This window comes from Sapajus apella, unplaced genomic scaffold (assembly GCF_009761245.1).
Source record: "Sapajus apella isolate SASKATOON/1434 unplaced genomic scaffold, GSC_monkey_1.0 scaffold169, whole genome shotgun sequence".
In the NCBI taxonomy this organism is placed as follows: domain Eukaryota; kingdom Metazoa; phylum Chordata; class Mammalia; order Primates; family Cebidae; genus Sapajus; species Sapajus apella.
In genome coordinates, this window is record NW_022437109.1 from 451,237 (window position 1) to 473,058 (window position 21,822).

Here is a 21,822-nt window from a genome sequence, read left to right on the forward strand (position 1 = left end):
AACTTCCAAGGGTGAAGGGGAGGCTATCCCTTTGCCCTGACTCATACATATGTTCCCCATAAAAGCATGTATTCTAGAAAGTTCACAGTAGCATTTTTCATAATAGCCTCAAACTAGAAATTACCCACATGTTCATCAAGAGTAGAATAAATTGCAATATATTCACACAATGGAACTTTCTTCAACAATGAAAAAGAATGAAGTACCGTACATGCAATATCAGTGAATCTCACAAAAATGCTAAGCAAAAGAATCCAGACACAAAAGTATACTATATGATTCCACTTATATAAAAAGCACACAAATAATCAAAACTAATATACACTTGGAAGTCAGGATAGTGGTTACCCTTGAGGGTGGAGGTAGGTGGTAATCAGAAGGGTACATGAGGGGCTTCTGTAGTGCCTGTAATGATTTGTTTCTTGATCTAGGTGCTGCTTACAGGAATGCGTCTAGTTTGTGAAAATTCCTTACCTGTACATTTGTGATGTATAAACTTTTTTGTATATATGTTACTATTAAATGTTTGTAAAGACAAAAAATCTAAAACTCCTTATTATGGTATGAGAGTCCCCTTATGACCAGGACCATCACAGTCTATGCCACACAATGTTTTGACTCCCTCCAGCACCCCAGTGTACCCTGCACTCTAACTATCCCCAACTTTCTCCATCCAATCGTAGGAAGGCATCTAAATCCAAGTCTGTTTCTGCTAACGAGTTTTCCAGTGCGATATGTGCTCCCACCTCCCCAGAGGCTCGAATGTTGCTTTCTCCTCCCAGGGTATCCTCTCCCACCTTCCACCTTGCCTCCTTGGAGAATTCCTGCTCAGCCTTCAAGGCATCTCCCCTCTGAGGGTCCTATCCCAGCACTCCTCCCTCGGTCAGAGCACCTACTGCACCCTACATATCCTGCGCTCTAACACGGAGCCCACTCTTTTGGAACTATTCATTCCTCTCCCCCAGTAGAATCATAAGCTCCTTGAAGACATGGATAGCTGATTTAGCACAATATCTGGCCGAGAACAGGTTCTCAAAAAATACGTGTTGCATGAGTTCCAGGTGATATGTTCAGGGATATTCCCAATTCCCTTTGAGAAACCCGGCTCTTCACTTTAGAGCAGTATGGAATACCGGAAAAAGCAGACACGGAAAAGTAGCAGAGGGAGGTCAAGGAAAAATTGAGCAAAGACTAAGAATGCAACTCTAAAAAGAAATATAAGTGGCTAATGGAACAGGAAAGATGCTCACCAGTAATGAGGAAAATGCAAATTTAAATGATAATGAGCTAGTTTGGGGGGATTTAATTACACTTACAGAAATATAAAGAGAAGACATGTAGAAGTATGTTCAAAGCAGCACTGCATGCAATGGCAAAACACCAGAAACAACCAAATGTGCCACTGACAAGGAAATGAACTTTTAAATTATCTATTATTATTATTTTTTTTTTTTTGAGACAGGGTCTCACTGTGTCACCCAGGCTGGAGTGCAGTGGTATGATCACACCTCACTGTAGCCTTGACCTCCCAGGCTCAATTAATCCTCCCACTTCAGCTTCCTGAGCAGCTGGGACTACAGGCGTGCATCACCATGCCTAGCTAATTAGAAAATGAATGAATAAAACCTGGCAAATTAGTACAATGAACTACTATTCAGCTTTGAAAATAAATGAACTATGCAACATGCATTGACATGAATAAATGTCAAAATAAATGTTAAGTAAAAAAGCAAGCTGGCGCCAGGTGCATTGGCTCACACCTGTAATACCATCATTTTGAAAGGCCAAGTCAGGCAGATCACTGGAGGTCTGGAGTTTGAGACCAACCTGGTCAAACTGGTGAAACCCCATATCCACTAAAAATATAAAAATTAGTTGGGCATGGTGGTGCATGCTTGGAATCCCAGCTATTTGGGAAGCTGAGGTGGGAGAATGGATTGAACCCGGAAGGCGGAGGCTGCAGGGACCCAAGATCCCGCTACTGCACTTCAGCCTGGGCAACAGAGTAAGATTCTGCCTCAAAAAAAAAAAAAAAAAAGAAAAGAAAAGAAAAAGAAAAAAAAGAAAAGAAAAGAAAAAGGAAAGAAAAAAAAAGAAAGCAATTTGGGTCAGGCACGGTGGCTCATGCCTATAATCCTAGCACTTTGGGGATGTCAAGGTGGATGGATCACCTGAGGTCAGGAGTTCAAGACCATCCTGGCCAACACAGTGAAACCCCATCTCATCTCTACTAAAAATAGAAAACACTGGTCAGGTGTGGCAATGGTCCCCTGTAACCCCAGTTACTTGGGAGGCTGAGGCAGGAGAATCACTTGAACCAGGGAGGCAGAGACTGCAGTGAGCCAAAATTGTGCCACTGCACTCCAGACTAGGTGACAGAGTGAGACTCCATCTCAAACAAACAAAAGAGCAAGCTGTAGAATATAAATATGTATACAGAGCTCAAAACATGCCAAACCAGGAAATATATCATTTGAGCCTGTAGTAAATAGACACAAAATTCAAGACAGTGATCACTTCTGTGGAGCAAGCAGAGGGTTATGATCTGGAAGGGACTTCAGGGCTTCAAAAGTATTGGTAATGTTCTATTTCTTTCTTTTTTGCGGGGAGGGGATGGAGTTTTGCTGTCGTTGCCCAGTCTGGGGTGCAATGGTGCGATCTCGGCTCACTGCAACCTCCGCCTCCTGGGTTTCAAGGGATTCTCATGCCTCGACCTCCCAAGTAGCTGGGATTACTGGCACCCACCACCACACGCAGCGAATTTTTTGTATTTTTAGTAGAGATGGGATTTCACCATGTTGGCCAAGCTGGTCTTGAACTCCTGACCTCAGGTGATCCACCTGTTTTGGGCTCCCAAAGTGCCGGGATTACAGGCATAGGCCACCGCGTCCAGCCTGGTAATGTTCTACTTCTTAAGGTGGGTGTTTGGTACACATGTGCCCATTTTATTGCCATGCTGTAAGACTTCTCATATATCCAGTCTTCTTTCCTGCTTTTCAGTAATTTTTTTCATGTAAATCCTGCAGAGATATCATTTTTAGATCAATAGAACGGCAAATATTAATACAATGGAACTTTGTATACAACAATGTAAAAGAATGAACTACTGTACATGCAATATCAGCAAATCTCACAAAAATGCTAAGCAATAATATCTAGTATTATCAGGGATCAGTGAGAATGAGAGAAAAAGACTAATTTCATACTTTGTTGAGGAGAATGTAAATTTATAAAGGAATTTTGGGAAGTTAATTTGGAGACATTAATAAGAAGGGTTTGCATATTTCATAAATCCTTTGACCCAGTAAATTCACTTTTAAGACTATGAACTATGAAAATCCATGCACATTTGCTCAAAGGTATGCATGAAAACCTAACTGCAATACTATTTACAATAGTTAAAAACTGGAAACAATATAAATATTCTCTAGTATGTAAAGAGGTGAATAAAGCAACATATGGATGGTAACATCCATAACATGAAATATTACACTGTTGATAAACATCTATGCAGGAGTAAAAAACATCTCCAAGATACAATACGTGAAAAAAAAAGCAAATCAGACATGAATTCCTAAAACAGGACTTCTCAGTTTTTTTTTTTTTTGTTTTGTTTTTGAGACAGAGTTCCGCTCTTGTTACCCAGGCTGGAGTGCAATGGCGCGATCTCGGCTCACCGCAACCTCTGCCTCCCGGATTCAGGCAATTCTCCTGCCTCAGCCTCCTGAGTAGCTGGGATTACAGGCACGCACCACCATGCCCAGCTAATTTTTTGTATTTTTAGTAGAGACGGGGTTTCACCATGTTGACCAGGATGGTCTCGATCTCTTGACCTCATGATCCACCCGCCTCGGCCTCCCAAAGTGCTGGGATTACAGGCTTGAGCCACCGCGCCCAGCCCGGGACTTCTCAGTTTTATATAGATAGATAGCTTTTTTTTGGAGACAAGAGTCCCACTCTTTCTCCTAGACTGGAATGCAGTGGCACGATCTCGGCTCCCGGGCTCAATGATTCTCCTGCCTCAGTCTCCCAAGTAGCTGGGATTACAGGCATCTGCCACCATGCCCAGCTAATCTTTGTATTTTTAGTAGAGACAGAGTTTCACCATGTTGGCCAGGCCGGTCCCAAACTCTTGACTTCGAGTGATCTGTCTGCCTCAGCCTCCCAAAGCGCTGGGATGACAGGAGTGAGCCAAGTGCCCGGCCATATAAATAGTATTGCTAACTGCCAAATTCTATGCATAGCAATGACTATGTTGAGCATTGCTGAGCCCTGTTCTTAGTGCTTTACATGTAGTACTAACTTATTTCATCCTCACAACAACACTAAATAGTAGGTGTTGTAATCAACATCCCCATTTTATAGATGAGAAAACTGAGGCACAGAAGTATCTTGTCCAAGGTCACAGAACTAGTAAGGGGCAGGGGCAGAATTCAAACCCAAGCCTTGTGGCTCCAGTCTGTGCTCCTAGCTACCACGTAGGTGTGTGAAGGACTTTTGTTCCAAATACTTCTAATGTTTTAAACTTCAGCCACAAAAATGTATTTGTGTGACACTCCTATAATAAAACATAGAAATAAAGAGAAGGAAAGAAAACATACTAAGTTTGCCCAGGCACAGTGGCTCACACCTGTAATCCCAGCACTTTGGGAGGCCCAGGCGGGCAGATCTCCTGAATCCAGGAGTTTGGAACCAGCCTGGGCAACCTAATGAGACCCTGTCTCTACAAAAAGTACAAAAACTAGCCTGGCATGGTGGTCCGCACCTGTAGTCCCAGCTACTAGAGAAGCTGAGGTGAGAAGATCACTTGAGCCTGCAAGGTGAAGGCGGCAGTGAGCCAAGACTGGGCCAATGTACTCCAACCTAGACGACAGAGTCATACTCTGTCTCAAAACAAACAAACAAAGTACTAAATTTAAGGTCACAGGCAGGATGTCTGAGTCCTGACTGATGACCATTAATCCTTGAGCAAATGACTTAATCTCTCTGGGCCTCAGTTTTCTGTCTGTAAAATGGGGGTGATAGCATCGACCCCACCGACATCTTAGGAAGGGCAGGTAGATGCGGGAGAATGATGTAAAAGTGATTTACAAATCATCAATCTCTTCACAAGGGTGAAGCCTTTCCCAAGTAGCTCTGGAAAGTGTGCAAGAGAAGAGGGTGGATGAAGTAAATTGTCTAATGGAGCTGATGAAAAACTTAGGGCTCTCTCTGGCACCTCATCCTCTAGAACCAGAGAATGCATTTTAGTCAACAAGGCCACAGACCTCAGCCTGCCCCCCAGCCCGGAGTCAAGGAGTAAATCCTGGGGCTCCTCTCTGCTTGGTGCACTTGGTTGGTTTCTGGAGCAGGCTCCAGGGAGCTTTAGAAACACCCCAAATATATCTTAGTGGAGGGGCCCCACTGGGAACTCTGAAAGGCAAGATGGGAAGTGGAGCCTCCTCTAGGGAAAAAGGAACAGTGCTAATCACAAGGTAAGCAGCCTTTAACCTCATAAACACTTTTGGTAGAAGCCCAGCTACCTCCAAATTACAGGCAGCCTCACCACTCGGTTCAAACAAATCTCCGGCTGTGACTCACTCCTCAAAGCAGGGAGGGGTAAACACATAGCTGAGGGGTTAGAGATCAAGACGCCACAGCAGAGATCAGGAGATAAACAGGGAGGCCCCAGGGAGATAAAGAAAGAGGTGCAGAGCTCTCACACCACAGGCTCATGTGAACAGGGAAAGGCCTGCAACTCCCTAGCTCTCCACTCCCCAGGTTTGACAGGGGTCACCGGGACTGGGCGAGAGCCAAGCCTAAGAGGAAGTAAAGGAAGTGGAGATTGCCCTGGAGCTGGAAACCAGCAGTCTGAACTCATCTTCACCCTGTATCCCACTCTTCCCTCACTTTGTCCCTCAATGCCATCCACTGTCCCACCCCAAGTGTACACGGTCACCTCAGTTTCCCCACTGAAAAATGGGAACAGCCAGCCCCTTATAACAATGGCTCCCACATGATGAGGATGAAGAAAGCCCCATCAAGTCAACGAAGAGAGCCGCATGGGAAGGGTGGGTACCTACCCTCTCTTTGAATGAGGCTCGCACCTGACTCAGCTCATCAGTCTCAGGTACGTGGTCCTGCCTTCTGCAGTGCTGCCTAGGCCAGAGACGGCCCTTGTGGAGTATGACACGAAGAATCACTCCCTTTCCTCCCCAGATTAGCCAACAAAACAGGTGTTTGCTTTTTATGTGGCTGCCTACCCAGAGGCATGGGCTGGACAAGCTCTAAGCAGAGGGCTGAGCAGGGTTACCGTGAGGTGAAATGAGAAAAATGGTTTGGGCGGCACCCTACATGGGACAGCCTTTCTCATTACTTGGAGCCCTAACAAAGGAAAACACTGGGGCCTCGCAGTGACAGTGTGTCCGTAGAGGGAAGTGAGCTCCTGAACCCCAACGCTGAAGGAGACACCCTCCTGCTGAGCCAGTCTCTCTCCAGGACACCTGCCTAGAGACTGGCAAACCTGGAATGAAAGGGCAAGTTCCTCAGTGTCCCCTCCACAGCAAAGGGAATGGCTCTGCCCTCTCCAGTCACTGACTACCTGCTTAGTGATTTTTGCTTTTGTGCCCCCAGACCCAGCCATGTCCCTTTTCTTCCTTCATTGACTCGTCCCCATCCTACCTTAAATTCTCTCTTCTTCTTCCTGCCTCTGCTGGCTAGGCTTAAATCTGGGCCACCAGCCTTCCTGGTACATACCTATTTCCCCAACTGAACCTTCCCAACCTCTAGAAAACAAAGGTATTTCACAAGACTCTTTACCCAAAGAGGCACACACCATAATTACTAGCAGGTAACGAAGCTCATCCCACCTCTCTGAGCACACGTGTCCGGAACTGAAACCATCTGGGTGCACGCCCCCCTCCACCCTGGAGAACTATGGGCAAATGTGGGCACCAAATGCCTGATGATGAGGTAACTCTCCTCACTCAGATCCTCCCCTTGATCCTTCCTTCTCTGGCAAAGCCCAGCATTCCTCAAATTCCTGGCAGGCTTGGTGACATCAGCTGCAGTGCTCCTGAAAGTAAAAACTTGGCAATAAATGGGAAAGACAGGATGGTGTGAGGAGAAATTTATGGGCTGAGATTAGGACAAGCCTCATGAGTAGAAGGAACAGGCAGCCACCGAACTTGAAAGGCTTCTCTGCCCAGCATTTCCCCCATACTTAGATGTCACAGAACTAGGACTTCCACCGTTTTACAATGCATTCATTCCTTTGGAGTAATCAGCAATGGCTCCAGATGAATCCTCTTTTAAAATGCAAATATTCTGACCGAGCAATTCCACTCCTAGGTATTCCTCTCCAAGAGAAATGAAAATATATTTCCACACAAAAACTTGTACACCAAAGTTCATAGCAGCATTATACATAATAGCCAAAAAGTAGAACAACCCAAATGCCCACCAACATTTACCTATGATGAACACAGCTATAATACATCCCTATAATGGAATATTATTCAGCCATAGAAAGGAATGAGGTACTGATTCACATGACAACATGGAGGAACCTTGAAAACATCATTCTAATAAAAGAAGCCAGTCACAAAGGATCATATACTGATGATTACATTTATGCAAAATATCCAGAATAGGTGAATCCACAGAGAAAAGAAGTAGACTGGTGGCTGCCTAGGTCTGGGGGAGATTGGGGGGAAACGGGGATGGACTGCTAAGGGGTCAGGATTATAAGGTAATGAAAACGTTCTAAAATTGATTTATTGATGATTGCACAACTCTGTGAATATACTAAAAGCCACTGAATTGTATACTTTAAATGGGGCATATGAATTATATCTCAATAAAGCTGTTTATTAAAAAATTATATGAAGTTCATGGTAAGGCTTCAATAAATCACAGTTCTAGTTTAAAAAAATAAAAAAGAGTGAGGATCTGGAAAGACTTGGTATTAAACTACATCAGTCTCTGAAGTCCTAAAGGAACATCACCTATTCCATGGTAAAGACAAGTGTTCAGACTGCAGCTGATACAAAAATTCCGAGTCCATCCAGGTGTTGTGAGAGAACCTCTCTGGCCAAGACAAATCTCTCCGGCCCCCCGCCTTGACAAAAAAAAGGAAAAAGAAAAAGGATGAAAAAAATGCAAATATTCTAAGGAAAGATAACACTGAAAGATTACTTAAAGAACGCAGAGCAGCAGGAGACACTAGCTGCCTTGGTCATGGAGTCTGAAAAAGAAGAGGAAAGACACCCAGAGAAAGATGCCAAGATCTGAACCCTGACCTATCACCTGTGAAGGGTGGGAATATAGATTTTCCTACAATTCCCAAAACAGAGGTCAATAGATGTCTAAAACTGATACATCCAGAAAAATCACTGTAAGCATATTATTTAAAAACATGGAGGTAAACACAAGACAAAAGAGCTAAAAAAGTAGACAGTGGTTACTTTCATGGAGCAGAACTTGGAGGAGGGGACTGCTATTTTCTTTTAAAAGCCTTCTGATAGTATTAGATCTTCTTAAAATCATACACATATATTCCTTTGATAAAAAGTGATTTAAGAGACCAGGCATGGTGACTCATGCTTGTAATCCCAGCACTTTAGGAGGCTGAGGTGGGCAGATCATTTGAGATCAGGAGTTTGAGACCAGCCCAGACAACATGATGAAACCCTATCTCTTGTAAAAATACAAAAATTAGCTGGGCATGGTGGCCCATGTCTGTAATCCCAGCTACTCAGGAGCTGAGGCAGAAGGATCGCTTGAACAGGGGAGATGGAGGTTGCAGTGAGCCAAATGCACCACTGCACTCCAGCCTGGGTGACAGAGCGAGACCCCATCTCAAAAAAAAAAAAAAAAAGTGATTTAAGGTCAGGTACAGTGGTGCACACCTGTAATCCCAGCACTTTGGGAGGCCGAGGCAGAAAGATTACTTGAAACCAAAAGTTCAAGACTAGCCTGGGCAACATAGTGAGACCCCATATCTATAAAAAATGAAAAATTAGCTGGGCATGTTAGAGTATGCCTGCAGTCCTAGCTACTTGGGAGGCTGAAATGGAAGGATCCCTTGGAGTTCAAGGCTGCAGTGAGCTATAATCACACCACTGCACTCCAGCCTGGGCAACAGAGTGAGACCCTATTAAAAAAAAGTGATTTAAGAAGGATGGAAAGAAGGAAGGAAGGAAGACAGGGAAGGAAGGAAATAAAATCAGAGATCATCCATGGTAAAGTCTAATGGCATGGACATCTATTCTTTTGCCACACAGCTTCCATTCCCCTCCACTGATAACAACACTTCAGTCTTTGGAGAATCTCTTTCCATCACTGTAATCTGGGGGAGCTATCAATCAAGGAACCCTGCCCTGCTCTGGACAATTGGGGGGCCAAGAGACGATGGTACTCTCTCCCTGGAATCCTGAGCAGAATGGTGAAAGGACCTAAAACAGCTGGAACCAATTCACCAATAGCAGTAAGCCTCCAACTTCCACTTACTCAGGTCCCAGGACATCCTTGTTTAGGACTTTCTAAGCTTTCCCTTAAATTCTGTGAACTGCTCCATTTCCTTCTAATAATGTCCTCATCTGCTTAACTTAGCAGGAGTCATTCTCTGTTGTTTACAACCAAACAAAGTTAATGGAAATATCTAATAAAAAGGAGTTTGGTGTTTATTTGTTCTTTTTTTTGCCAATATAACTTACCAGAGTGGCTTGCAAAGCTTTTCGATCTCAAAAACATATTTCACATCACGATCCAGTAAACTAACACACACATACATAACACACACACACACACATATATATAACTGAAATAAAATCTCTACCAAAAATGTCTATCCTTACTAACACTCTAAGAGTGTTAATTCTATGTCTTTTTTAATGCTGGTCTGACCTAAGTTGATCTCAGATCCACTAGTGGTTATGGTCTGCAGTTTTGAAAAACACTGGCTCCTTGTACCTGCTGTATCTGCCTCCAACAATAAAAAATCCCAGAGAGTGTATTAGCCCTATGTCCATGTCCATATGTCATACACTGAGGCACGCAGCCCGGCTAGTGGGGAAACACAAACAGAGTCCCAGGGCCCACACTCCCATGAGGATACTCCAATCAGTTCAACTGTCTACACTCTGACTCTGGAAAAAAATTTGATCATTTATTTATTTAATCACTTTGCACACTCATTGAGCACCCATTCAGTGGTGTGAATATATGACAGATTCCTGGAGAGTGTCCAGAGCTGTACATTCTATCTGCAAGTTGGCTCAGAGAAGAGGAATCCAGGACAAGGTCTGTGTCCTGACTGTTTACCACCTCCTCCCCTCCCTTAAGGGCCCAGGGATGTCTCCAAGATCAGATCTGGACAATGATTACTTCATTCCCAGCTTTGGAGTAAAATAAGTCTCAAGTTCAGCCTAGAAAAAAAGGAATAAAAGTGAATTTCTGTCTCTCCCTTGCTCTAAAGGTGTCTGGTTAGCTTCAAACTAACCTATGGCTAGAGACCATCTGAATTCCTTGTCCACTATTTTCTCCTAATGATTTTTTCCCCTCCACCAGACAAGCAGCAAAAACATCAAGAAATAGTATAAGGGGCCTGATGTAGTGGCTCATGCCTGTAATCCCAAGCCTTTGGGAGGTCAAGGTGGGCAGACTGCTTGAGCCCAGGAGTTTGAGACTAGCCTGGGCAACACGGTGAAACCCCATCTCTACCAGGAGGTGGAAGTTGCAGTGAGCTGAGACTGTGCCACTGCACTCCAGCCTGAGCGACAGAGCAAGTCCCTGTCTCCAAAAAGAAAGAAACAGTAGAGATTAACTTTTCATTAATACTGCCAATGCCTTGGTCTTAAACTTATCACTTTTCTATAGGAAGCAAAGAGCAGCCCAAACATCCCTCTCTTTTATCTCATACCCTTTCCCTCAACTATTCCAAAAGTGTGAGCAAGGGCATGGAGGAGAAGCTACTGGTGGTGTGCACCGGAAGTCCAAGCTACTCAGGAGGCTGAGGCAGGAGGATTGCTTGAAGCCAGGAGTTCAAGGCTGTGCTGTGCTATGACCGCACCCGCGAAGAGCCACTGTACTCCAGCTTTGGCAACGTCGGAAGACTCTTTTCACTTAAAAACAAAGAGCATGGAGTAGGGCTTGCAGCTGACACAAAATGATTGGATTTCTTCCACCTCTTCAGAGTCTCACAGCTGGGGATGTGGCAGGCTAGAGAAGAGTGGGGTTTGGGCAACTGGGGTTGGCCAATAGCAACATCTGTATTGTACTGTGACAAAAACACTCATAGCCCGGGCAGAAACGGAGAGGGGACTGGGAACAGAACTAAATGACCATCTGTATTCTAAACTTGAAAGGAGTACCTATTCTACAAATATTGCTTGAAGAACAGCCATAATCTAGCTTCAGTTGGGATATCTCTACCTCAAGGGCAGGTTGAGGCAAGCAGAGGGTAGGGGAATCAGATGGGGAAGGGGGGGGGAAGGGGGGGATACACAAACTCTCCATCACCTTGATTTTCATTTCACTCTCTCACAATAGCTTGGAAATTGATGTGAAAGTACACACCTCATCTGGGTTAAGTTCCCCAATACAGCCTAGAAACGCTTGGCCACAAATTACCCTCCTCAGTCTCTGTAGAGGAAAAACCATATGGTCAAGCTAGAGTGGGGAGAACAGGGACTGGGGAGCCAGAGAAAGAAAGAGTAGAGCGAGGTAGACCAGCCTGCACTGGACAACGCCTCCTATCTCCTCAACCCTCTCCCCGTCCCAAAGCCCATCCTTGGGTCACTTCTCTCCCCTTCTCAGCCTGGGTTCTGCATCCCCTTCCTCCACCATCCCCGGGCCTGGCGGCTGGGGACGGAAGCAAAACCGACACACCGTCCCAGGAAGCTACTGATAGGCCGATAGGGGGAGGAAAACAGAACTACAAGCGGGAAGACGGAGAAATCCAAGACGAGAGGTGACCCCCGGGCGGGAAAGCCCTATCCCTTTTAGCGAAAGGTAGAGGCCCTGGACAATCTCGATATAGCCCGAGTCGTACCGTCCCCCAACTTGCCCCCGACCCTGCCCTGGAATTGACTCTACCCTTTTTCTTGTTACTGATCATCCAAAGCACCATGATGAAATTCTTTGAAGGGCCTCTGAGGTCACCAGGACCCGCGACCCACTGGAAAGCCTAAGTCTCTTCGGCGGGACACAAAGTCCAAAAGCGTTCAGGGGCCCAGTCTGGCTGCCCACGGGTCGCCGGAGCAAGGACGGACTCGCCGGCGCCGAGTCCCGGCCAGGAGCCGCAGTGTCCTACCAAAGGGCAGGGACGCCCCGAGCTCTGGAGCCTCAAAGGAGTCTTCACCCCGCGACTCCTACTGCCCATCGCAGGCAGCAGAATAAAAAGAGAGAAGCGCCGCGCAGGGCTGACTGCGCGAGCCGGGCACCAGTTGTGGTCAGCGAACTCGGCGCGGGGCACGGGAGCGGCGGGCTTAGAAACCGGGAATACAAAACGGGGAAGACGGCGAGGGCGCTTTTTCTTACCGCGGCCTGGTCCTCTGGGTGCAAGTCCACCAGGGTACACCAGTTCCGCGTCCCGTTCATCTTCCCGCGGGGGTCGCAGCACACACACCACCTCTCCACCCGGCGGTCCAGCTCCAACTAGGCGGGCGCGCGCGGAACCGCCCCCTTGTATAGGCTCGCTAGGGGCGGGGCTGAATATAGGCCACGCCCCAGCCCGTGGTTTCGCCGAGAACGCGCGATAAGCGAGGTGGGTGGGGCCAAGGGGTTTGAGACTTGCCTTATCGGGGCTCGGACAGATTTACACAAAGGTAGGGTTTGGGAGGGACATGGGGCTGCTTTAACTGAACAGCTGTATTCAGCGTATGCGGTTGCAGCTCAATAGACGTCCCTAATCTTCTCTCCTTCCATCTCTCCAGGATCAGTGTTGGTCAGAGGGAATCACCCTGCCTGCTCCTAGAGGATGAGAATTTGGAAGCTGCAAACGCTTCCTTCCATACATATTCTTCTCCCTATACGTAAGCCAGTCTGTAGGCTTTGTAGAGCTGAGTAAACCTTTGCTCCACCGCAGAAAGGCAGGCACCAAGGGCCAGCTCACTCAGACTGGCCTAAGCCAGTCTGGCAGGTGCACTTCTTTGGCGAGAGGCCCAGGGAGGCCCAGTCGAAGCCAGCTAGGCTCTGGGTGGGGCTTGTTTTGCAGAAGCTCTTATACTGATGCTGCCCTTATATGGTTGGGAGAGGCGGGACACATTGCCTTAAAAGGAATTTGTGTTCGTGAGAAAGGATGAGCCTTGACTTCTCCGGTTGCATTTGCTCCCCAGTCCTAGGCTGGGATCTTGAAGGCCTAGAAGAGAGGGTTGGCCAAGCAGGACCCTGGAGCCTCCTCCCTGCCCAGCTGCTCTTGGCAAATGGCTGCTCCACTTGTCTGTGGCTCACACAGACAGCAAACAGAAAACTTCAGGAGGAGGTCTGACCGACTCCTGAGTGGCTAGTACCCCTATACCTGGCAATAGGCTCTAGTGAAGGGCCAGCTCCTTCTTCGAGGCAACACTAGGGCAGGAACAGCAGAAATGTCCCTACTTCTCAGGTAGGGACTGGGTCCTATGCCAGTTAGGAATGAATGAGGATTTTTGTATCTGGGAAGTCAATGCTGGGGTTATCCCTACGATCCAAGGGAATAAAACCCAGTTCTGGTCTGTTACACTTTAATTCTGAAAAAGGCATTTACTGGCCTTGCTATTCCCAGAAGGTTGTTCAGGAGAGAATGGGACTGCTATAAACATCTCCAGGTTTCCAAGGTCTCATCTGCTGTGTTGTAAAGGGCCTCTGAAATGTAAGTGAAGAAAACTCTTGCTTTGGCCCCTAAGCCACACGGTTAATATGACTTCATAAAACCTAGACCTCCAAATAAGCCAGGAAAAAGAATGAGAAGACAAACCAAGGATTTCAATATAAATGTATAATTTTAATATTTAATTTAAAATAAAACCAAGGCTGAATTGGATTGGGAAAGGATGTCTGATTTGCAGAAGAATACAGGAATTTTTTTTAATCGTGACATTACAAGTCATTTGTGAAAAGAGCCTTCCTCCTCCCATCAGCTCCCTACAGAACCTGCATAGGAAATATGAGAGGTGAATCATTCCCCTTACCTCTTCCCTACCAGGACATTGCTCTCCCTAAAATCCAAAGGAGAAATAAATGTCTTCTGTTGCCTCTTCCCATTTTTACAGTCAGCTTCTAACCCCTTGCAAAGCCCTGAATCAAGGCCAAGTACCTCAGAAAATGAGGGTCCCTAGGTTCTTTTATTGAAGTTGGGCACATCTGGTCAGAGAAGCCCTAAGTCACAGGGACTGAGACCTTTACCTTTGGAACTTGTACAGACAGTTGTCAGGGCTCCCAGGTGCAACCACCTTATAACCATATCCACAGTTACAGAGGAGAGAGAGGAGGAAAGATGGAAACCCTGAGCAGCACCAGACCCCCGCCACTTTATCATGGTCCTACCAAAGTCCCTCTCCCAGGGGCTCATCGGCAGAAAAACCAACAGCTCTCTCAATCCATCACTGGGGCAGCAGGGAAGGCTGAGGGCCCTGGCTGGGGAAAAGCTGGTCTTTGGAGAGGTATGAATGTGCAGATATAAAAGGCAAGAAGAGCATCCTTATCTCCTTACCCTGGCTAAGGCACTGAGAGGAAAAATGCAAGGAAGAATGGCGAAGAGGGGAAGGGAAGAAGACAAAAATATAGGAACAGGAGGGGTAGGGGGACTACCACATGAGCCCCATACTTGTGCAAAGAAATGGGCGGAGCCACGCCTGCGTGTCAATCACCCATAACATTCCCCTCACCCTGCTTCAGAGTGGAAGGAAAATGAGTTGCAGGAATCCAGGGAGCACAAGAGCATAGGATATTTCCCTGAGCCTTAGGGTTATGGGCTAAAGAATAAAGCTTTCTGTACATGGCAATTTCTATCCCTTCCTATCATGCTCAGTCCCCATCAGCCTAATGCTGACCATCCTTCCAGTTATGAGAGAGATGAGGGAGGTGTCAGCACTTGGAAAGGGCTCAGTTGGCTTGAAATATCCACTCCTCCAGTGGAAAGTCCATCCATCACCTTATTGCTGATGTCTTTTATCACCATCACTCAGACCCCTCCCTGTCTTAGGTCTGAATAACTGGGTCACCCACAGGAATGCAGAATCCAGGGTGAGCAGAGCAGAGCAGCACTGGCTGGGATAGGCCTTGAGCCTGGTTTCTGGGCCCCTGAGGACCACGAGCTAACAAGAGCTGGTCTGTAGGTTGCTCTCCGTAAGCAGCGATGCAATGGATGAGGGATCGTAGACACTGTCAAATTCCTCATCTGAGCTCAGCCCTTCGTGTTTGAGAGTTGACTCAGCAGCTGAGCGGGAAGCTTTACGCCTGACTCAGAGAGAATAATACTGGTTAGGGAGGGGAAGTAGAAATATTGAGACAGCCACCCTTTTTGTGCTAAAGAAACCCCAATTCTTCTAAGGCCTAAAGTTACAAGATCCCCAACTAATCAGATTTAGGGAAATGAGGTATAGGATGATGGCTGAGGTACTAACAAGTAAATATACTGGCTTCCAACCAGAAATAAGTGACTGCACAGTCCCATCTTAGACATTCTCCTCCTTATCCAGCTCAGGAGAGACCATTCCCCCTCTGATCTACTGTCCCTATGGAACAAGGGGCAAAAGGGCAGCCCATACCAGGAGTCCTTCTCCAGAGACTTGATCCGAGCCTGGAGCTGTTCATTGACCTCATGCTGCTCCTCCAGCTCACGCTGGGCCTTCTTCCTCAGGCCGTCCAGTCGCTCGATTTCCTCTTCTGCTTCATCCACCTGACGCTTCAAAGCCTTCACCCTCAGGCTTAGCTGGGCAGGATACCAAGTCCCGACATTGGAACAGCATCTACTACCATGGCCTCCGACCCTCCCCTGTAACTATCTTGACTAGGGATAATTGCCCCTGGAAAAATGTGGCCACAGGCAAGTTCCTTAGCTTCACAGAGTTGTCTTAGGGATTAAATGTATTAACATATGTGTCATACTTACAGAACCTAGCACATCCTAAGCACACAATAGATAAGCTCACAATGACTGCTCTAGTCTAGTCCTTTCAATCTAATCTCTGTCCTTACACAAGGAAAGTCTAAGTTTAGAAGACCTATGGGGACAATGGCCTCCCTTGGCTTTCAGGAAAACATATAATATATACTTGCCCCACTGTTGCTTGGCCCCAGGGTGCCATGTCCTTACCTGGTCTTTCTGGTCATTGACATGCTGCCGCTCGTCTTCAATCTGGATGGACAGCTCTTTAACTTTCCGCTCCAGTTTTCTGTTGGTAGACTGCAGAACTGTCTTCTCCCTAAGATGAGGCAGAAGAATGTCTATGAGTGTCCCTATTTCTTTTTTGTTTTTTACGGAGTCGAGCTCTGTCTGCAACCTCCACCTCCTGGGTCCAAGCAATTCTCCTGCCTCAGCCTCCTGAGTAGCTGGGATTATAGGTGCCCGCCACCACGCCTAGCTAACTTTTGTATTTTCAGTAGAAACGGGGTTTCACCGTATTGGCCAGACTAGTCTTAAACTCCTGACCTCAAGATCCACCCACCTCCACATCCCAAAGTGCTGGGATTACAAGCTTAAGCCACCACACCCGGCCAAGAGTCCCCATTTCTAAGGGAATCCTAACTCGGCCCTGTACTGCCCCCAGGACTTCTCTTAGTCATGAGCCCACCATTAGACTGGGCAGGATCTAGGGCAGATTCAAAGAACAAGGGAGAGTGAGGGCATTCACATTTCAGAATATCTGCAACTCTCTTTGCTCTCTATCAGGAGAAAAGGTTCCTAAACATCAGGCCAGGTTGGCCATATCTGAGGTAGAGGATGGAAGGAGCTGCAGAGGAGAAAAGCCGGCAGGGAGGGAGGGAGGGAGGACAGCCTTATGTCACCTCTCTTCAGCCTGCAGCCGCTCCTGCAACAACTGATTCTGAGACTCAAGCTGAGAGAGGCTGGCACTGGGTTTCTGGAAGCCTTCTGAGCTGGCCAACCGGGTCTTCAGGTCCTTGTTCTGAGAGGGACAGGAAGCCTCCACAGTCAGTACTTCACTGGCCATTTTACCCACCTCCTGGGGTCCATCCCTGAGACTCCTCCCTTCCCCCCTCACCTGTCTCTCCAAGGAGATTTTGTCACACTCTAGGTCCTGCCGAGCAGACCTCTCCTGCATGAGCTCTGTCCTCAGCTGATCCACCTAGTGGGGAGGGGTGAGAGGACCAGACTTGGAGAGGGCTAAGGATGCACTAGCAAGCTGAACCAAGTGAGGCTGAGTCACGGGAAGATGGTCTCTGAACCCTGAATCCAGAAATTCCCAGGCAACTAAAAAATCACAGCCTGTTCAAACAGGAGGAGCCAGAGAATGTAAACAGGGGTTCCTTCATCCCACCAGGAACTAGTATCCCTTGTGAACTAACGAAGCCCCAATTCAGGTCAGAGAGCAGCCCAGGCCACGAGGATCCCTTCCTCCACGCAAATTATTGGCTTCTTTCCACCCAAGGAAACTGGCCAGCCTTTCCCGAACCAGGCAAGACCCTGAATTACAGTAAACCCAGCCATGCACAGATTCGGCAGGCAGAACCCTCCAGATGATGAAAGATGGGAGGGTACAGTTGTTTTTGAGGGAACCAAGAGGTGATATAGTATAGAGATGGGGCGTGAGGGGGGCTACCTGGTCCCGGCCACGATTCACCCGGTCTGTTAGCAGCTCCACAGTGTTCTTCTCCTCATCTAACTCTGCTTCCAGCCGTGAGACTTTTTCCTATAACAGAAGAACAGGTTAATTCTGTCCCAAATGCTGGACACCAGAATGCCAAACTCAGACCAGGAGCCTCTCCAACGCCAGCATTCACAGACTTCTCTCTTGCACACCCCAGGAACCTTTAGGTACTTGTCTGGGCCCAGAGCCACCATGGAGCCAGCGCCCTCTGCTGACCAGGTGTGGCATCACGGGCAGGTTGGGACCGTGCTCTGGTCACAGCCCCATGACAGAAAGGCGAACCCCAGAATCCACTCTTCATTGGAAAACCCTATGTCTCTAATGGGAAAACAGAGAGAAACCCAAGTACCTGGGCCAAGACTGAGATGAAGAGACTCAAGAAACTGAGGCACTGGAGGCAGTAACCTGTAGAGGCTGAGTATGTACATGGGACCAGACTGCCCAGTCTGAAAATCAGATCTACCACTTCCCAGCAGTAGACCATGGACAAGTTCATCTCTCCGTGCCTCAGTTTCCTTCATCTTTTTTTTTTTTTTGGAGACGGAGTTTCGCTCTTGTTTCCCAGGCTGGAGTGTAATGGCGCGATCTCGGCTCACCGCAACCTCCGCCTCCTGGGCTCAGGCAATTCTCCTGCCTCAGCCTCCTGAGTAGCTGGGATTACAGGCACGCGCCACCATGCCCAGCTAATTTTTTGTAGTTTTAGTAGAGACGGGGTTTCACCATGTTGACCAGGATGGTCTCGATCTCTTGACCTCATGATCCACCCGCCTCGGCCTCCCAAAGTGCTGGGATTACAGGCTTGAGCCACCGCGCCCGGCCTCCTTCATCTTTAAAATGGAGAAAACAAGACTACCTACCCCACAGGGTTATTCTGAGGATTAACTAAGTCTTAAGTGCCTATCACATAGCACCACATATGTTTGCTGCTGCTGTCATCATCAAATATAGCAAACTGAAGAACACTCTTCACTCTAAAGGGGAAAGCCACCGCTCAGCCCCAGCCAATTGTTGCCATGCAGATTCAGGACAAGACACTCAGTATGACCACATCTGCCAAATACAAAAGAAGCTAGAAATCCAAATTTTTAGGTGACATCTATACATTTCAAAACAACAGCAATTGATTCAAAGTTGTTTAAAATACGGCAGCCAAACAAAACCCATCAGCTGTGGGCTGCAGGTTTTGGCTGCTAGTACAGAAAGAGGCCTGGAAGTCCCACCTATGCCAGGATTTCAAAATCCGTTTCCACAGGTCACCCCCCCAGTGCCCTCACCTCGAGGCCCTTCAGCTGCCGGGCCCTGTCGTCCTGGGAGCGCTTCTTGTTCTCTGTCTCTTGCTCCAGCCCCTGCAGTCGCTGGGCCAGAAGCTCTTTGTCTAGCCGGGCTGTGTCTCGCTCAGCCTGGCATGCTTGCAGGGCCTGTCGCAGCCTCTGGATCTGGCCATGGGGGTAAAAATGCCACAGCTCAGTGTAGTAAGAAGGTAAGGGTTGAGGGGCAGGAGCAGTCCAGCCCAGTGCGGAGCAACATGTCCTCACTGTCACTCTTTAGAATTACCAGTAGCATGGTGACAATAAGAAGCAGACAGACATTTTTTTTTTTGAGACGGAGTTTCATGCTTTGTAACCCAGGCTGGAGTGCAGTGGCGTGATCTTAGCTCACTGCAACCTCCATCTCCTGGGTTCAAGTGATTCTCCTGCCTTAGCCTCCCAAGTAGCTGGGACTACAGGTGTGTGCCATCACACCCAGCTAATTTTTGTATTTTTTTTTCTTTAAAGTCGGGGTTTCACCATGTTGGTCAGGCTGGTCTTGAACTCCTGACCTCAGGTGATCCACCCGCCTTGGCCTCCAAAGTGCTTGGATTACAGGCATGAGCCACCACGCCTGACAATTTTTGTATTTTTAGTAGAGATAGGTTTTCACTATGTTGGCCAGGTTGGTCTAGAACTCTTAACCTCAGGTGATCCACCTGACTCAGCCTCCCAAAATGCTGAGATCACAGGCATGAGCCACCGCACTTGGCCTATTGTTTTTAAAGGCTACACAACTTAGAATCACCTGCGGAGTTTTAAAAATACTGATCCTAGATCCCATCCCCAGAGATGATGATTTAAGTAGTATGGGATACAGCTTGGGTTTTGGTATTTTTTTAAATCCCCCCAGGTGGCTCTAAGGTACAGCAAAATTTGAAAATCACTACTCTACAGACAATATATACCATCACCCTGCAAGTCATTAGACCTAAACCTGGGCCTCAGGGACCCTTGGCCACAGGTTCAGTTAAAAGGCAAGGACCGGCCGGGCGCGGTGGCTCAAGCCTGTAATCCCAGCACTTTGGGAGGCCGAGGCGGGTGGATCACGAGGTCAAGAGATCGAGACCATCCTGGTCAACATGGTGAAACCCCGTCTCTACTAAAAATACAAAAAATTAGCTGGGCATGGTGGCACGTGCCTGTAATCCCAGCTACTCAGGAGGCTGAGGCAGGAGAATTGCCTGAACCCAGGAGGCGGAGGTTGCGGTGAGCCGAGATCGCGCCATTGCACTCCAGCCTGGGTAACAAGAGCGAAACTCCGTCTCAAAAAAAAAAAAAAAAAGGCAAGGACCTTCAAACTAAGGATATTAGGTTTCTACCTCATCCTGAAGCCGGTTCAGTCCCCCAGAGGTCTTCTCAGCCTCACTGGCCCAATCCTTGGCTTGGCGCTGGGCATCTGCCACCTCCCGCCGGGCCTTTTCCTTATAATCTTCCAGCTGGGCCTGGAGCTGCTGCAGGGCTTGCTTAGAGGCCTCCCCAATCTGCTCCAACTAAAACAAAGAGAAAAGGGTCTTCAGCACTGTACCTCTTTAATAAATGTCCCTCTGCAGGCCCAGACTCCCAAGACTCTCCCCCAAGAATCTCCTTCCTGACAAGGCAGCCCTCTCTTGCTCTTTCCTGGGCCTAGGTTCCCAGTATGGCTAATAGTTATATACAGATGTCTGGGTTCAAATTCTGGCTCTACCACTTACTAGTGATCATACACAAGTTACTTATCTTCTCTGGGTCTCAGTTCCCCATCTGTGAAATGGGATAAGAATAGTAACTATATCGCAAGGTGTTGTGAGAATTACGTTAGTTAATTATGTGAAGTTCTGTATTTACAACAGGGCCTGATACAAAATAAGACTTAAATGACCATTTCACCACAATTCGAGGTACCAATGATTATAACATGTACCACTAAGAAAAATCTGCCAATTGAACTATAAGATACTGTAAGTCATAAGACCCAACTCAATTTCAGAAATGTAAAATGTGCATTTTTCATTGACAAATGATAAAATGTGCACTTTAGAATTGATATATAATGTGTTTGCTCTTGTTTTACAAAAAGATTAGGAGGAGAATCTTAGCAGCAAAAGCAATTTATTTCCTTTTCTTTTTTCTTTCTTTTCTCCTTCCCCTCACCCAAATTTAAAATTCACCAGGCACAAAGGCTCATGCCTATAATCCCAGCACTTAGGGAGGCCAAGGCAGCACTTAGGGAACCTGAGGTCGGGAGTTCGAGACCAGCCAGACCAACGTGGAGAAACCCCATCTCTACTAAAAATACAAAATTAGCCGGGCATGGTGACGCATGCCTGTAATCGCGGCTACTGGGGAGGCTGAGGGAGCAGAATCGCTTAAACCTAGGAGGTGGAGGTTGCAGTGAGCCGAGATCGCAACATTGCATTCCAGTCTGGGCAACAAGAACACAACTCCATCTCAAAAAAATATATATTCTACCGGTGTAGTTTTTTTTGTTTGTTTTTTGGGTTTTTTTAGACAGGGTCTTGCTGTAGTGCAGTGGGGCAATCACAGCTCACTGCAGCCTCAACCTCCTGGGCTCAAGCAATCCTTCTAATTCAGCCTTCCGAGTAGCTGGAATACAGATGTCTCGTTCAAATCCTGGCTCTACCACTAATTATCAACCACAGGCAAGTTACTTATCTTCTCTAGGTCTCAATTAAAAAAGAGAAACTGAGGCGCAAGCCACCACACCTTTTTTTTTTTTTTTTTTTTTT

The 21,822-nt window shown here is 47.1% G+C and overlaps 2 protein-coding genes across 10 annotated transcripts in view; both read right to left on the bottom strand.

Moving 5' to 3' along the window:
• Window positions 1–12,661, bottom strand: part of TUFT1 (tuftelin 1) — a 42,606-nt gene extending 29,945 nt beyond the window's left edge. For all 7 annotated transcript variants that reach the window (XM_032267523.1, XM_032267518.1, XM_032267517.1 and 4 more), the window contains exon 1: window positions 12,520–12,661. In XM_032267523.1, coding sequence (XP_032123414.1) covers window positions 12,520–12,579 — 60 coding nt within the window. In that variant the 5' untranslated portion in view covers window positions 12,580–12,661. The remainder of the gene's footprint in view (window positions 1–12,519) is intronic.
• A 1,278-nt stretch (window positions 12,662–13,939) lies between these two features.
• The window catches only part of CGN (cingulin), a 30,268-nt gene continuing 22,385 nt past the window's right edge, over window positions 13,940–21,822 (bottom strand). For all 3 annotated transcript variants that reach the window (XM_032267514.1, XM_032267515.1, XM_032267513.1), the window contains exons 14-21: window positions 20,416–20,586; window positions 19,061–19,222; window positions 17,739–17,828; window positions 17,181–17,264; window positions 16,966–17,084; window positions 16,274–16,382; window positions 15,726–15,889; window positions 13,940–15,414 (exon numbers count right to left, since the gene is read on the bottom strand). In XM_032267514.1, the coding sequence (XP_032123405.1) occupies window positions 15,273–15,414; window positions 15,726–15,889; window positions 16,274–16,382; window positions 16,966–17,084; window positions 17,181–17,264; window positions 17,739–17,828; window positions 19,061–19,222; window positions 20,416–20,586 (1,041 nt within the window). In that variant the 3' untranslated portion in view covers window positions 13,940–15,272. The remainder of the gene's footprint in view (window positions 15,415–15,725; window positions 15,890–16,273; window positions 16,383–16,965; window positions 17,085–17,180; window positions 17,265–17,738; window positions 17,829–19,060; window positions 19,223–20,415; window positions 20,587–21,822) is intronic.